This window comes from Teleopsis dalmanni, chromosome 1 (assembly GCF_002237135.1).
Source record: "Teleopsis dalmanni isolate 2A chromosome 1, ASM223713v2, whole genome shotgun sequence".
In the NCBI taxonomy this organism is placed as follows: Eukaryota; Metazoa; Arthropoda; class Insecta; order Diptera; family Diopsidae; genus Teleopsis; species Teleopsis dalmanni.
Genome location: NC_051846.1, coordinates 230,448,974 through 230,463,022, shown reverse-complemented (window position 1 = coordinate 230,463,022; position 14,049 = coordinate 230,448,974). Strand labels below are relative to the sequence as shown.

General features: G+C 31.2%; 1 protein-coding gene across 1 annotated transcript in view; it reads right to left on the bottom strand.

Annotated features, from left to right (window-relative positions):
* Positions 1 to 3,400, bottom strand: part of LOC119667635 — a 3,628-nt gene extending 228 nt beyond the window's left edge. Inside the window, exons 1-2 of the mRNA XM_038076940.1 lie at positions 3,192 to 3,400; positions 98 to 3,044 (exon numbers count right to left, since the gene is read on the bottom strand). Of these exons, the coding sequence (XP_037932868.1) occupies positions 98 to 3,044; positions 3,192 to 3,400 (3,156 nt within the window). The remainder of the gene's footprint in view (positions 1 to 97; positions 3,045 to 3,191) is intronic.
* Between the last annotated feature and the right edge of the window lie 10,649 nt (positions 3,401 to 14,049).

The window sequence follows — 14,049 nt, the reverse complement described above, 5'->3', positions numbered from 1 at the left end:
GTTGATGTTTTGCTGGCAATGAATTAATCCAGTAGAGTACAATTTCAGAATCAGTCCAGTAATATGATTCTGTCTTATGATTTAAATCGCCCTTTACCCTATTCATTAATGTGGCTCCTAGAAGAGCAGCGCACAATTCTAAGCGTGGAATGGTTTGCTTTTTGATTGGGGCGACCCGAGATTTAGAGCATAGCAGTCGATTGATCAAGCGTCCATCTTTCAGTGTTGCTCGAATGTATATAGCTGCTCCATAAGCCTTTTCGGAAGCGTCACAAAATGCATGGAGTTGCACCGATGAAGCAATCTGCTGTCCAAAAATATGCCTATCTATCTGAAAATGGTGCAATGACCTTAACTCGTCACAGAAATTAATCCATCTGGTATGTACTTCACTCGGCACAGCTTCGTCCCATGATAAGTTGAGTTGCCACAGATCTTGAATTAGTATTTTTGCTGTTACTAACACTGGACCCAAAATACCCAGGGGATCGAATATTTTTGCTAAACTAGAAGTCATCGATCTTTTTGTTATTCGCTTAGATGGGGTTAAATCAATCCTTATGCTGAATTTGTCACGCTTTGGTTGCCACGATAATCCTAATGTTTTGACTGATGCTTGGTCTTCATTGCTGAAATCTAAATCGACCTCTTGGTCCTCTTTTGCTATGTCTTGAAGCAGCAAAGGATTATTAGCACACCATTTTCGCAATTTGAAACCAGCTGATTCCAATAAATCGTGAAGTTGACGTTGTATTTCTAAAGCTGTGTCAAGACTATCTGATCCACTAAGACAATCGTCCACATAAAAATCATTTATAATTGCCAAGGCTCCAAGCGGGTATTTAGTTGATTTGTCTTTTGCTAGTTGCTGCAAACACTTCGTAGCCAGATATGGCGCTGACCTTGTGCCATAAGTTACTGTATTTAATTGGTAAAACTGCAATGGGTCGTTAGGCGATCTTCTCCACGCAATGATTTGGTATTTTCTATCATTTGGATGTATAAGGAATTGTCTATACATCTTTTCAATATCTGTGCAAAATGCAAATCTGGGGCATCTGAAACGAAGTAAAATGGAAAACAAGTCACTCTGAATTTTTGGGCCTGTTAACAATATGTCATTTAATGATAACCCGTTGTTGGTCTTGCACGATGCGTCAAACACTACTCTCAATTTTGTTGAACTACTGGTAGGTCGAATTACACAATGATGTGGGATTAAATAATGTGATGTGATGTCCTCGATATGAATTTTGCTCATGTGGGCCAACTTTTCGTACTCATCCATAAATTCTACATACTGCTTCCAGACTGCTTCATGTTTGCTTAATCTTCTTTCTAGGGCATAAAATCGGTTTATCGCTGTGTTTTGAGACTCTCCGAGAATTGATGGATTTTGTTGAAACGGTAATCTCACAATAAATCGACCATGGTTGGTTTTTTGTACATTGTTTATAAAATGTGATTCGCACAACTCTTCTTGCTGAGTTACGTTTTTGTTTGTAGGTGATGCTTCATCGAGTTGCCAAAATTTCTCTATCACCTTTTCTATTTGTTCTTCATCGTCCGAGCAAATGCCGCATGTTTGCATCTGCACACCTAAATTGTTGTCAGTTATTTTTCCTATCACAATCCAGCCCAGTAACGTATTTTGCAATATTGGAAGATTATTGCCAATTTTAATCTGTCCGATCGACAGCAGTTCATGTGAGAATTCTGCCCCCAGTAAGAGATCAATATTACCCTTTTGGTGAAAGCAAGGATCAGCCAACTTAATATTGCCCGGTATGTCCCAATTTGAAATGTCGAGCTGCATGCTCGGTTGATCAGACACGATACTTGGTAACACGTACGCTTCCACTCTTGCGGCATATTCATTGATTTTGGAACTAAAACCCAAATTTACTCGCCTTTGAGCATTTTGTTTCCTTTGTCCAATACCTTCGATGCATGCGGATACATTCATTGGATTTTCTCCTAGTTTTTTGATGAGTCTTTCCGTTACAAGATTTACTTGTGAACCGGAGTCTAATAATGCTCTACATTCAACCTTGATGCCTTTATTGCTTTGTATTATTACGCGTGCTGTTCCCAATACAACATAACCCTTGTTGTAATTGTTATAATTGGAGATCAGGCTTATTGACTTACTCAAATTTGTTATTTTATTTGGGTTAGTGCATGTTGCATCTTCCAGATGTAAAAGAGAATTGTGTTTTTTATTGCATATTTTACAATTGCCTGACGAGCATTCTCTTGCAAAATGGCCAAACTTTAAACAATTAATGCACAACCGCATTTGTTTAACTAACTGAAGTCTTTTAGTGGGAAGTTCTTGTATGAATGACTTGCACGTGTACAATGGGTGACGGTCATTCTTGCATGCCGGACATAGTTTTTCGTAATTTGATCCTTCGTTTGTTGCAGCAACTACTCTCGATGTGTTTAAGACCTTTACGTTGAATCCTCTGCCAAAAGCCTCCAGTGACAAAAATCGGCTTTCAATAAACTGTAGAAGTTCTTCGAACGACACGAGTGAACGATTATCCTTTAGAGATTGTTCAAATGCTGTTTGAGTTCCTCTATCTAATTTCTTTAAAGTGAGGTGCACCAATATTGCATCCCATTCTTCTATTAGAATACCCTGTGCCTTTAAGCCCAAAATGCACTCCTTAGTGACATCATGCAGCGACTTCAAACCTGATGAAGTTTCCGCAGTTAAAGACGATTGGCTTAACAACTTGTTGAGTAACGCTGTAATGAGTAGACGTTTATTGTCGTATCGAGATCTTAAAATTTGCCATGCTGTGGCATAATTTTCTGTTGAAGCTGGCAAATGTTTGATTAGATTTTTCGGTTCACCGATTAAATTGGTGGTTAAATAAAACATTTTTTGCATTGGTTTAAATGGTTGCTCGTCAATGAGCTGTAAAAACAAATCGCGAAATTGTACCCACATTAATGGGTTTCCGTCAAAACTTGGAAGCGTAATTTGTGGCAATTTTACTGATTCCAATGTTACTGTATTTTCTGAGATACCATCACTAGAATTTAACAATTTTAGCTTTGATTTTATTAACATCAATTTATTGTGTAGTTTTGTTTCTATTTCAAAAAACACATCCCAACTGTAGTCCTTTACCGTGTCTGCAGTGGTGGAGTTTCATATTATATCATTGTTTTGTTCTAACTTGCTGAGATAATTTTCCAGCTGTGCCTGACTTGTCCTGTAAGCCACTTCTTGTTGTGGTTCTTCAAATGTTGATTCTATTTCCTTCATGGTCTTTTCAATGACGCGAATCAGCGCCCTTTGATTCCGTAACGGTTTTGTCACGTTTTTGTCTTCGGTCGACACCGGCTTGTTCCCTTCTTGTTTCTTATCTCCTTCAATGGTTGCCATTTTTTACGTGAAAAATTAATACCTGTATGAAATTAACAGTTGGTATCAGATGAATTTTGACTGAATATAATTGATCACGTGTCTTAATGCAATCACGTTATGTGTACATGCACCAAATTCTTAGCTGCCGTAGATTACGCACCAAGTGATGATCCTGTTAATGCTGCAATCACGTCGGGGTCACCAAAATGATAAGAACGCGTTTGTTCTTATTAATTTCCAAGAAGTTATATCAAACTTCCAACACGCACATGCACGCGTTGGATGATATATTTTGTATTTATTAATGGTAAACTGCCGAGCACTTAAACTCGTAGTTTGCCTTACTAATCAAATTTATAATAAAAAGATCAACTCCAAAATTCTTATTTGTATTTTATGTGTTTATTTATTTCTTTATTTATTTCCAGGTAGTTTGGACAATTTGTTGTTAAATGTACTATTTTTTACCAGTTGTTACTCGTCTGACCGTTCAACCAAAAAGAGGAAGTCTTTTAGCTTGAACCCAACACAGAAGCTGCTCTCATGTCCCTAATCAAGCTTAAAGCTTACTTCATTCTCCTTTTGTTGCCAAACAGCTGATTAATAGTGTTTGACAACGTTAAGAAGATGAAGTCTTTTATGTAGCTATTACGACCAAGATTTTACCTTACGGAGATTTAACAATGCTTCTCCGTATGATATTATATATTTTATTAATCACACGTTTCTGTTTGAATATTCTATAGGCAACTATATAAAAATATGGTGTCATACGCCTTTATTTATATTTTAAATTTATTGCTACTTTTATTGGTTTATTTCTCTATTTTCATTGGAAATCTGACAAATATAATTAAAATATAATATAAAAATAATATAAAATAAAAATATATATTTTACAACTTAATAAAATAAAAATTAATAAAATTTTAAAAAGATTCTTTTGCAGCAAAAGGAAAAGCTATACTGAAAAGGAATAAATATGCCTATATGCTCCAAATAATATACGGCTTTTATTTTCTCGAATTTCTAATTTTTTATTTCTAACAGCAACTGTTTAGTTGTACACTAGATAATATCTTACATAATGTTTTTGTCTGTAACTACATAAATACGCTTTACTGAATTCATTGTTCTGTTCCCTATATTTTGAATTCACAATAATGCTCTTGATTCGGAAAATTAATTTAATTAAATTGTAGTTAATATAAATGTGAAAGTTGAAATATATGGAATATAAACAAGATAGCGCAATTTATATGGGATAGAAAAAACATTTTTGTTTTATTTGTTATTTAGAATAATCGTTACAAGTATTAGATTATATTTTAGGATTTGTTACTATATAAATAAAATTTACTCTCTTTATTAAATATATATGTAACCTAATCTCATTTTAATATTTTTCAAAGTTAATTTTAACCTAAACAAAATTTTTTTACTTACTATAATTAGTCTCTTCCACGGAATCTCCCATTTCAATCCCTGTTCCTGTCACTCACAGAAAAAAATTGATATATGATCATTTTTTGACACAGACAAATAAGATTGGGCACATATATCTTCAGTTGTCAGGTCGAAAGCTGCATGACCTCCACACTACAAATGTTGTAGTGACTTACAACATAAATGTAAATCTGATGTAAATCTAAGATGGTATCAGTATTAATAGGACACTAAATTATAGAACAGCATGGCTCAATTTGCCCAGACAATATTTTTATGGTTCATGGAGTTTAGAGAGAAGATTTAGGAGCACATACGTACAGGCTTGTCTAAAACTAGTCTTAAGTTTTTGGGTGCTTCATTCTTTATTACTTTCAGAGATATTTCATACATTTCTATTGACCATATACTTACCTAACTTACTTACTTAGTTATTTATCCCACTTTCTTCCCACAATTACGAGGAGTGCGATTCTCAAAATGGTTTTCTTATCTAATTGAGGAAGATTCGAATCTCATTCTCATAATCTCTAACCGCACGGGGCGGTACGCAGATCTTAAATCAGTCATTGAATAATTAAGCAGCTTATGAGGTATACACAAATTAGTCACTGAGATGGGTGGGACTCTGCAGAAACCCCCCAGCTATAGAAGAGTAAAAGTGCCCAGATGCACTAACTCGAAAAAGACTCAATAATAATAATAATAAAACAATTAATTAATTATATTTCAATAGAATATATTCATATAAAAGTTTTTAGTTTTTTAAATTAATTCCTATACTCGATTAATTATTTTAAAAGCATCTTTGACATTTAACAAAATTATACAGTGTATCAGCTTTTAATGTATGTACGGGTACACTGTCCTAAATGAATGGAAACAATTTACGTGCACTTATAGATTTTAACAAGCAAAAAAGTTAGTCCGTGAATAAATTCGTTAAGTGTCACTTACGTTTTCCGTTCGAAGCAGTGCTCAAAAGGAAGAATTCATTGGAAATTATCAACAAATGCATGCATGCATATTAAGTCTCCACATGCATACAAAAGCTGGGTAGCACTACCCAATGAATGTATTGTATAGTAAGCTTGTATATGTAAATGATGTTAAATTGCCTTGTGATAGCATTTCCTGTGTAAATACTCGTACACTTCCTTTTGCAGTAAAAAGTAGAAAATAGCAATAAAGAGCAACAACTAAGAAATTCGAAAAAAAGAAATCAAATACAAAATAACAACAAAAACAATAAAACTATCAACTATAAAAAGGTATTCGTATAACAAAAATAACATTTAAAAGGAAAAGAACAACAACAACTACTGCTACTACTACTACCACTATCACGAGTAACACTACTCTCATTACAAATACAACAACAACAACAACAAAAACAGCAGCAGCAGCAAGTAGCTTACTTAAGTAACGCAGATGTTGCTGTTGCTTGTGTTGTTGAATTTGCCGTAGTTACTTTTCCAATTGAGACAACGTTTTACGTTATGGCAAAGCAGCGATAGCTTCAACATTTGCTACATCATCACCATTTGCTGCACAAAGTGATTGCGGAAAATGAATTATAAGCAATTTGGTAAAAAGTAGGCTGCATAAAGCGTACTCGAAACAGTACACAAACTGCACAAAGAGGGTTTGAAGGCGTTACTGTTAGTATTATTACCGTTGCGTCTATTCCCGCTGCCATCAATGATACTGCAGTGGCTAATGTTGTGTTTGTTGTTGTTGATGATGGCAGTGGTGGTAGTACTGGTGCTGCCATATGGTAAATTCATACGAAGTATTGTTGCATTAAAGCAACAAACGGAAGCAACAATTTGTCTTTGACTGACAAAAAATACGTGCAGCGGGAGTATTTTGAAGTAAATAGCAGATATGAGATTGTGCCAATTTTTAAGGCAATTATCAGTAGCTGCTGTGACCGCCTTTGCTCTGATGTTCGTAATCGTGCTGCTGATGTTGATGTTGATTACAGACTTTTAAGTACATATGAGCACTTTAGTAAGCTCAGTTAGGTTGTTTGTATAGGAAAACAAATTGCTATAATGAAGTATGAATGTAATGATGAAAATTGCTTCTCAAGTATGGAGTACTTGTTCATTTTTTAAAGTAAAATAATGAGATTTCGTAAGATTTGATCTATAAACAAAGCCATTTGGTAATGAACTCTATGAAAATATAAATATAAATATAACAATAACTCTTAATTAATATATAATATATTAATATATATATATAGAAAGTTTTATTGTATATTTTTCTGGGCAGGGGTGCCCAGACCAGATGCGATCGCGGGCCAATACAAATTATTGTACAGATTGGAGGGCCGCAAAAATAAATACATACGTTCATAGTTGTTATTATAAATACATTATAACATTATAAATACGGTTATGATGTTAAATTTAGTTTTATTAATTTATCAATTTAAATTCATTTATTTGGTATACCATAAATATAAAATAATATGGTTTTACCAGTACACTAAAAGAAAATTTGTGTAATTGTAGAAGATTAAAAACATGTCGCGGGCCGCACAAACTTTAGCCGCGGGCCGCATGTGGCCAGCAGTCCGTACTTTGGACAGCCCTGTCGTAGGGAATAGGAAACTTGGAACTTAAGTACATCATAGTAAAGACATTGCTTCACTCTACTAAAATTTTAAAAATATTTTCACTTCAAGTACAGTGTACTGTTTAATTTGATTTTAAACGTCCGTTTTGGTGAAAGGAACTAAATTTTTAATATAAACTATTATTTTCAATAGAGAAATTTTTATCAAACGGTAGTGAAATTGCTACAACAAAAATTTTTTTATTATTTTTAATTAATTGAATTTGTGGCCGACCATTTAGCTATTACCAAATACCTATCATCAGTGGTTTTCACAAAAAACCAATATGTAATAATATAGCAACACTTACTATGTTACAAATAATTAAATTTTTTATATTTTATGTTTTATGTTCAGATGCACGTCTTAAAATGCGCACAAAGCCCATTTTAAAAACTATATTTAAGTAAAATTTCATTTTAATATCTTTACTGGTTCACTCTACTGCCGTTAGATGGCGCGTGTTTGCTTTTTGTTGATGAAAAAAGCTTGTAACTTTAAAGTCTAAGTCTAATATCTCTAAGCTCGGTGGATAATGTAGCGGAAAAAATTGATCTCAATATATGTATTATATAAAATTAATATTTTTCGATTTTTACTAATATCCCGCGACCGATTAATCGTAGACTTCCGCTATCGCTCTCCTTAAATAATTTATCCAAATGAAATAAAAATAATTGTTTTTATTATTCTTCCCATCCAATTAAATAGAAAATTATTTAAAAACTGAAAATTTTATTTTAAATAAAAACAAATTATTTATTAAAAATCAAAAATTTTACAACACAGTTGAATATCACAATGGTATTTTATATAAAAACTATTTTAAGAATTATGCAAAAAGGTGTCGTTGAACAATTTTATCTATTTATGAGAGTTGTTTTTATTTACAATATTTTTTTGGAGCATTTTTTCCGAATAGTTTATCGAAAAATGTGAAAAGTGTCAAGTTTTTTAAGTAGAATTTGTTACACTAAAAGTTTTTTTTAAATAAATATTTGTGAGAATGCTAGCAAATTTTTGTATATTTTTTTGAAAAGTTAAACAATTTCGTTGTAAACTTTTTATTTCATTGTTAATATTTTGAATTTTTTTTAACGCTCTATCCAACATATTTACATCAAAACTGTTGCTGCGGTTGACGCTTGGCGTGCACTTGTAGCCACTTTAACTATTTCCACAACTTTTAGATTTTGTTGATGTTGTTGTTGTTGTCGTAGAATAACACTATAACTGTAGCGATAAGTGGTGCTGTTAGGCGGAGTGGGCGTCAGACTTGAGTTTGACTGCACATGAGTGCTCTTGAGAGCACAGGCTGGTGAGCAGGCAGCCATCCATCCAAGCGGCAGATAGAGAAACTGGCAGACCAGACCACAAGTGTCACCCTTTTGCATATGCCAATGATACAAACATTTAACGAAAATTATAAAAATGATGACAATGACGAAGACAATAATGATGATGATGGCGATGATGGTGTTGGTGTTGGTAAAAGTAAGAATAGTAAACTGAAAAGTGTTGACAATGTGCGTCACAACTTGCCAACAATTTTTTATTTTAACATTCTTCTTATATATATCTGAGTTGCGTTACTGACTGCGTACTGTCATTGTTATTGTTTATACTTCACACCATTTTTTTAAAGAAAAAAAACACTTTTGTTATTTCTTTTGGAATTATTAAAACTTCTTTATCCCAGAGTGTATCAATCTTACAGCCAAACGCCCACTTAACTTCACTTAGCTGAGCTAAGCTCAGCATCGCCATGGAAAGCAACTTTCAACTGCCTTTTCATGCATACAAAATATTTTCAAAAATAATTTTGCAGAACATTCTTTCAGAGTAACATTCAACAATCTTTGCCTTTTATGTGCTTTTGTTGACAATGTTTGTATATTTTACCTTCACATCGGCACGCAACAACTAACCAGCAACAAACAAACTAACAGTAACTAAAATACTTTCGAAATTGAAAAGTTTTCATTTTTTATTATTATTTTTTTTTAATATTTTCCAAGCGTCACTACTTGCGTGACAATATTTTATGCAACAACACATCGGGGATTTAAAAGAGGGCGTTGAAATATCAAAAATAAAGAAAAAGCATCGACCCAATGGGACTCATCAACCAAAACGACAAATCCTTAAAGCAGCGTTAGCACACCACATGCCTTACTAGGACATAACAATAAAAAATTGAAGGCAAAAAAGCATTAAAAAATTTTTTTTTGAGGATAAATAACTGATAAGGGCAAGATAAAAATCTCTTTGAGGACGTTTGGACTTAGTTCAATTTAAGATGACAAAAGCACACAATTGCTGTATGCACAAAAAATAATTTCACGATTTTTGGAGTTATTGCAATGACGAGTACTGTGAGTCATGAGCCTTAAGCCTTGTGCACTTGTGAAACGAATTTTTAGAGTTTTTCCAAATATTTTTCCCGTTGAGTGACGGAGAATTTATTGATACTTTAAACTTTTTGGAACAGAAAACAATCTTTAGTTAGAGCAATTTTTCTAAGTAACTTAAATCTTAAAATATGAAGTAAGAATGTATAATGATATATAGTATAAGAAAACTCTGTAGAAGTGATAGTGAAAAGTGCTGGATGGGACTAACTTCATGAACGGTTCTGTATAGAACATCAACCTCAGTAGGTTATATATGCCTATATCTATATATAATGATATATCTATAATGTAATGATTGTATAAGGTTATTATGCGGAAATATATCTGCAGATTATATATCTATAATATAATGATAGTATAAAGAAATTCTGCAGAAATGATAGTGAAAAGTGCTGGATGGCACTAATTTTATAAACGGTTCTGTATAGAACATCAACCTGAGGAGGTTATATATGTCTATATCTATATATAATGATATATCTATAATGTAATGATTGTATAAGGTTATTGTGCAGAAATATATCTGCAGATTATATATCTATGATATAATGATAGTATAAAAAAATTCTGCAGAAATGATAGTGAACGCTACTAGATGGCACTAACTTCATAAACGGTTCTGTACAGAACATTAAACTCGGTATTTTATATATATCTACATCTATATATAATATGCTGAAATGTATACAAAATAGTATTTATAAACAAACAATTTGACAAGTAAAATACTAATGTAAACAATAATATAATTTATTTCAATTAATTATTAAATATGGGCTTATAGGAATATTATAAATAAATGATACAAGTTATCGTAATGTATTTTATAATTTTCATTTTCTTTCTTTTGTTGTTTTTCTTATATTATTATATATTGTTATTATTATTATATTTATTGTATGATTTTTCTTTGTAATATTCTGCTATAAATTTAACATTGTATATTTTGTTAGTTTCCCTGAAGATGACTATCAAAGATAGTTGAAATATCGGAAAAATATTTAAATAAAATATAAATTGTTTTTAAATATAAATAGATAAAAATAGGTTTTTCATTTTTATTTAAATGACCCATTAGTCCGCTAATAAATTATTATACTCTTCATAAAGTTTTTATAAACATCAAGATATCATTTATTATTTTACAAATATGCTGTCAAATCTAATAAACCATTTATTTACAAGAGTGTAAAGGATAAAATAATATATACTAAGCTACTAATATAAACAGTCTTCGCCCTACAATGTAAATACTGTATTATACAAACGCTGCATTACGTAAACAATTTTTTTTATAGTTTTTGCATAGTGAAGTGATGACACATTGTGATAAATAAGAGTTAAATAAGAGTTAATTAAAAATATTTTAAAAAATAAATATTAAAATTTTTCAAAAGTATGATTTATTTATTTAAACTATTTTTAACAACTATTTAAAATAAACTATTGGCTTGAGTTAAAATTGAAACTATCTTCACTGTATTCTAAAAAAGATTTGTGTATCCCTCTTGTATTATACACGGAAAAATATTATTGATTGATTTCATTATGGTTGCGAAAAAATGATACAACTCAACAAAATGTTTGCTCAATGGTTTAACCTATACGTTTTCGTTTTAAATTTGATAGAGATTAATTCCTTACAGACGAAAAATTGTCTGCCAACAATTAAAAGCAATAAATATTTTCAAAGCCAGTAAATATTCAATTAAATTGATTTGATTAAATTGACTTGATTAAATTAAAATTTCTCACTATGATTAATATTTTTTTTTTTTTCACTAAAAATGAAACTCTTACATCTAAGCTCGAATTATCATATGCCAATGAAATTAATTATAATACGTTTTTTTCTTTTACCCTGTAATTAAGGAACATTTATATTTTATGCATCAGAAAATCACTCATAAGACTTATTGATCGCAAAACAGTACTCATACGCACTGGTGGGCATTTTGGAATAGGAAAATATGAAATTGAGACATAAATAAAGTTAAAGGAATACTGAATCAGAGCTTTTAATTAGGTTTAGTTGATAAGGAATGGAGTTGCGTTAGTAATTATTACTTACCTATTGAGTATGAGTATTAGTGGGCAATAAATAATGCAGTTGACAATATAGGATGTTATAGTTCTCACAGTAAATTATAACTATTTATAATATTATTGTCAAAAGTTTTTCTTGGTTATAATACAGTTCTTTAGAAATATTTTACGAGAGAAGTTCCATTTGCGATCTTGTAGTGATGTACCTTAAGGTTGAATTCCTATATTTATGAGTGTTTCTCATGACATTGTATTTATTTATGAAGAACCATTGTAATGTAATGTAATTAAACAATTTGCTATTTTAAATTGCCTAAGAATTATAGATATGAAAATATTTTGGAATAAACACCATGTACAAATTAGAGAAACTGCCTGTGCTAGTTCATTGTTCATGGAACTCGATCGGAATAACTCGTCTTTGGATCTGCCTGATAGTTCGCTAGATCTACTTTGATCTTGTTTGACTTCAATTTAAATCCCACGCATTCATAATACATTCTTACTCCTAATTAATATGTTGCCCTCTCAGGCTAACATCACTTATTCACATATTAGCCCATGTATATATATTTGTAATTCCTCTTTATGCTCACGTAGTTTTGTATAGTGTAAACATTCATCTTTGTTGAAAAATCTTATCTATTCATTTAAAATGCTTGTATCGACATCCAAAATGAAATCTTGGTCGATTAGTGTAAATACTCATTTGACACGTTTTTGGATTGTTCAAATCAGTAATGTCTGTTTGATAAACCAACTATATGTTGTTCTTATTTAATTATAATGGTCCTGTTTATTTTAGAATACTTAAATAATCGATATCTGTTATTTTGCATTTAAAAACTAATTGATTTTATTTTAAATAGCATTTTCTAAATTTTTCTTTTTTTTTAGATATATAAGTTATGTTGATGAGTATAATTAACTCGTTGGGCCTATTTACACTATCATGAACGTGAGATGAACTTTAGGACAACATGAACTGTCAGTTCAGTTTACACTATCATGAACGTATAAAATGCTTGTATGTAGTAGTGCAAACCACAGAAATTGAGATCATTCAGCATTAAGAGGTAAACATAAATATAACATTGCATATGTATGCGTGTCAAGCTAAAGAAATGCAGCAAATTTCATTGCGTGAAATATATGAACTCACATCACACTCTCTTTCCTCTCTCATCAATTAGCAACCGGTTTTCAAGTTCATGTTCATGTTCATGTTCATGATAGTGTCTACTCAATAAGAGTCTACTCAATAACAAAAAGTATAATAAGAAAATTGAAGAAGTATGATTGAAATTTTTTATTATTTTTTTAATTCAAATTATTTCTTTTTCATATTTTTAAAAAATGCTTGCTTAACATAGCACTTTTATAATTTTATTTTGCATTTTTTTTTATCAGATATTAATATAAATATCATGCAAGAACATTGGAGATAAATGATTGTGTTTATTGTTGTATTTAATACTAATATTGATAGAATAATGGTAAATTTGGGTACGCTTCCTCGATTTATCTAATTATCCAATAAAACTAAGATATTTGTAACAACAAGAGTATAGATAGTAAATTAACTTCCAACTAAGAAATAATAATAAATCATAAATATATCTAAATAATTCCATACAACTATGCTACAGAAAAATGAAAGACATTTAGACAAATTACATTAGGGTTCCCAGCCAAACGTCTTGATATATTAGCTCTCCATATATGTGTACATCTGTTGCATTTTGTCGACTAACTTCATTTTTCTATTGTGAATGCACTTCACAATGTTACTATCATAGATTAGCTGTATGGAGTGGTGAGAGTTTCCGCATAGCCTCGAACAAACAACAACTCTACATCGCGAAAAAGTGCTAAGACAGCCTAAATGTATAACATTCAAATTTATGTTGCAACAAAAAAAAAATTATTATTAATAATAAACAAAGAAAAGAATTAAAAAACAATGCAAATATCATACAAAGTTAAAATAAATAAAGCACAAACAATTGCAGCGACAGCAACAACAAAAACCACAAAATAGCAGCTAAACAAAAAACAAAACAAAACAACAACAAGAGCAACCATTATTTTACACTCGTTGCTGTTAGAATGTAGAAACGAAATAACAAAAAAAA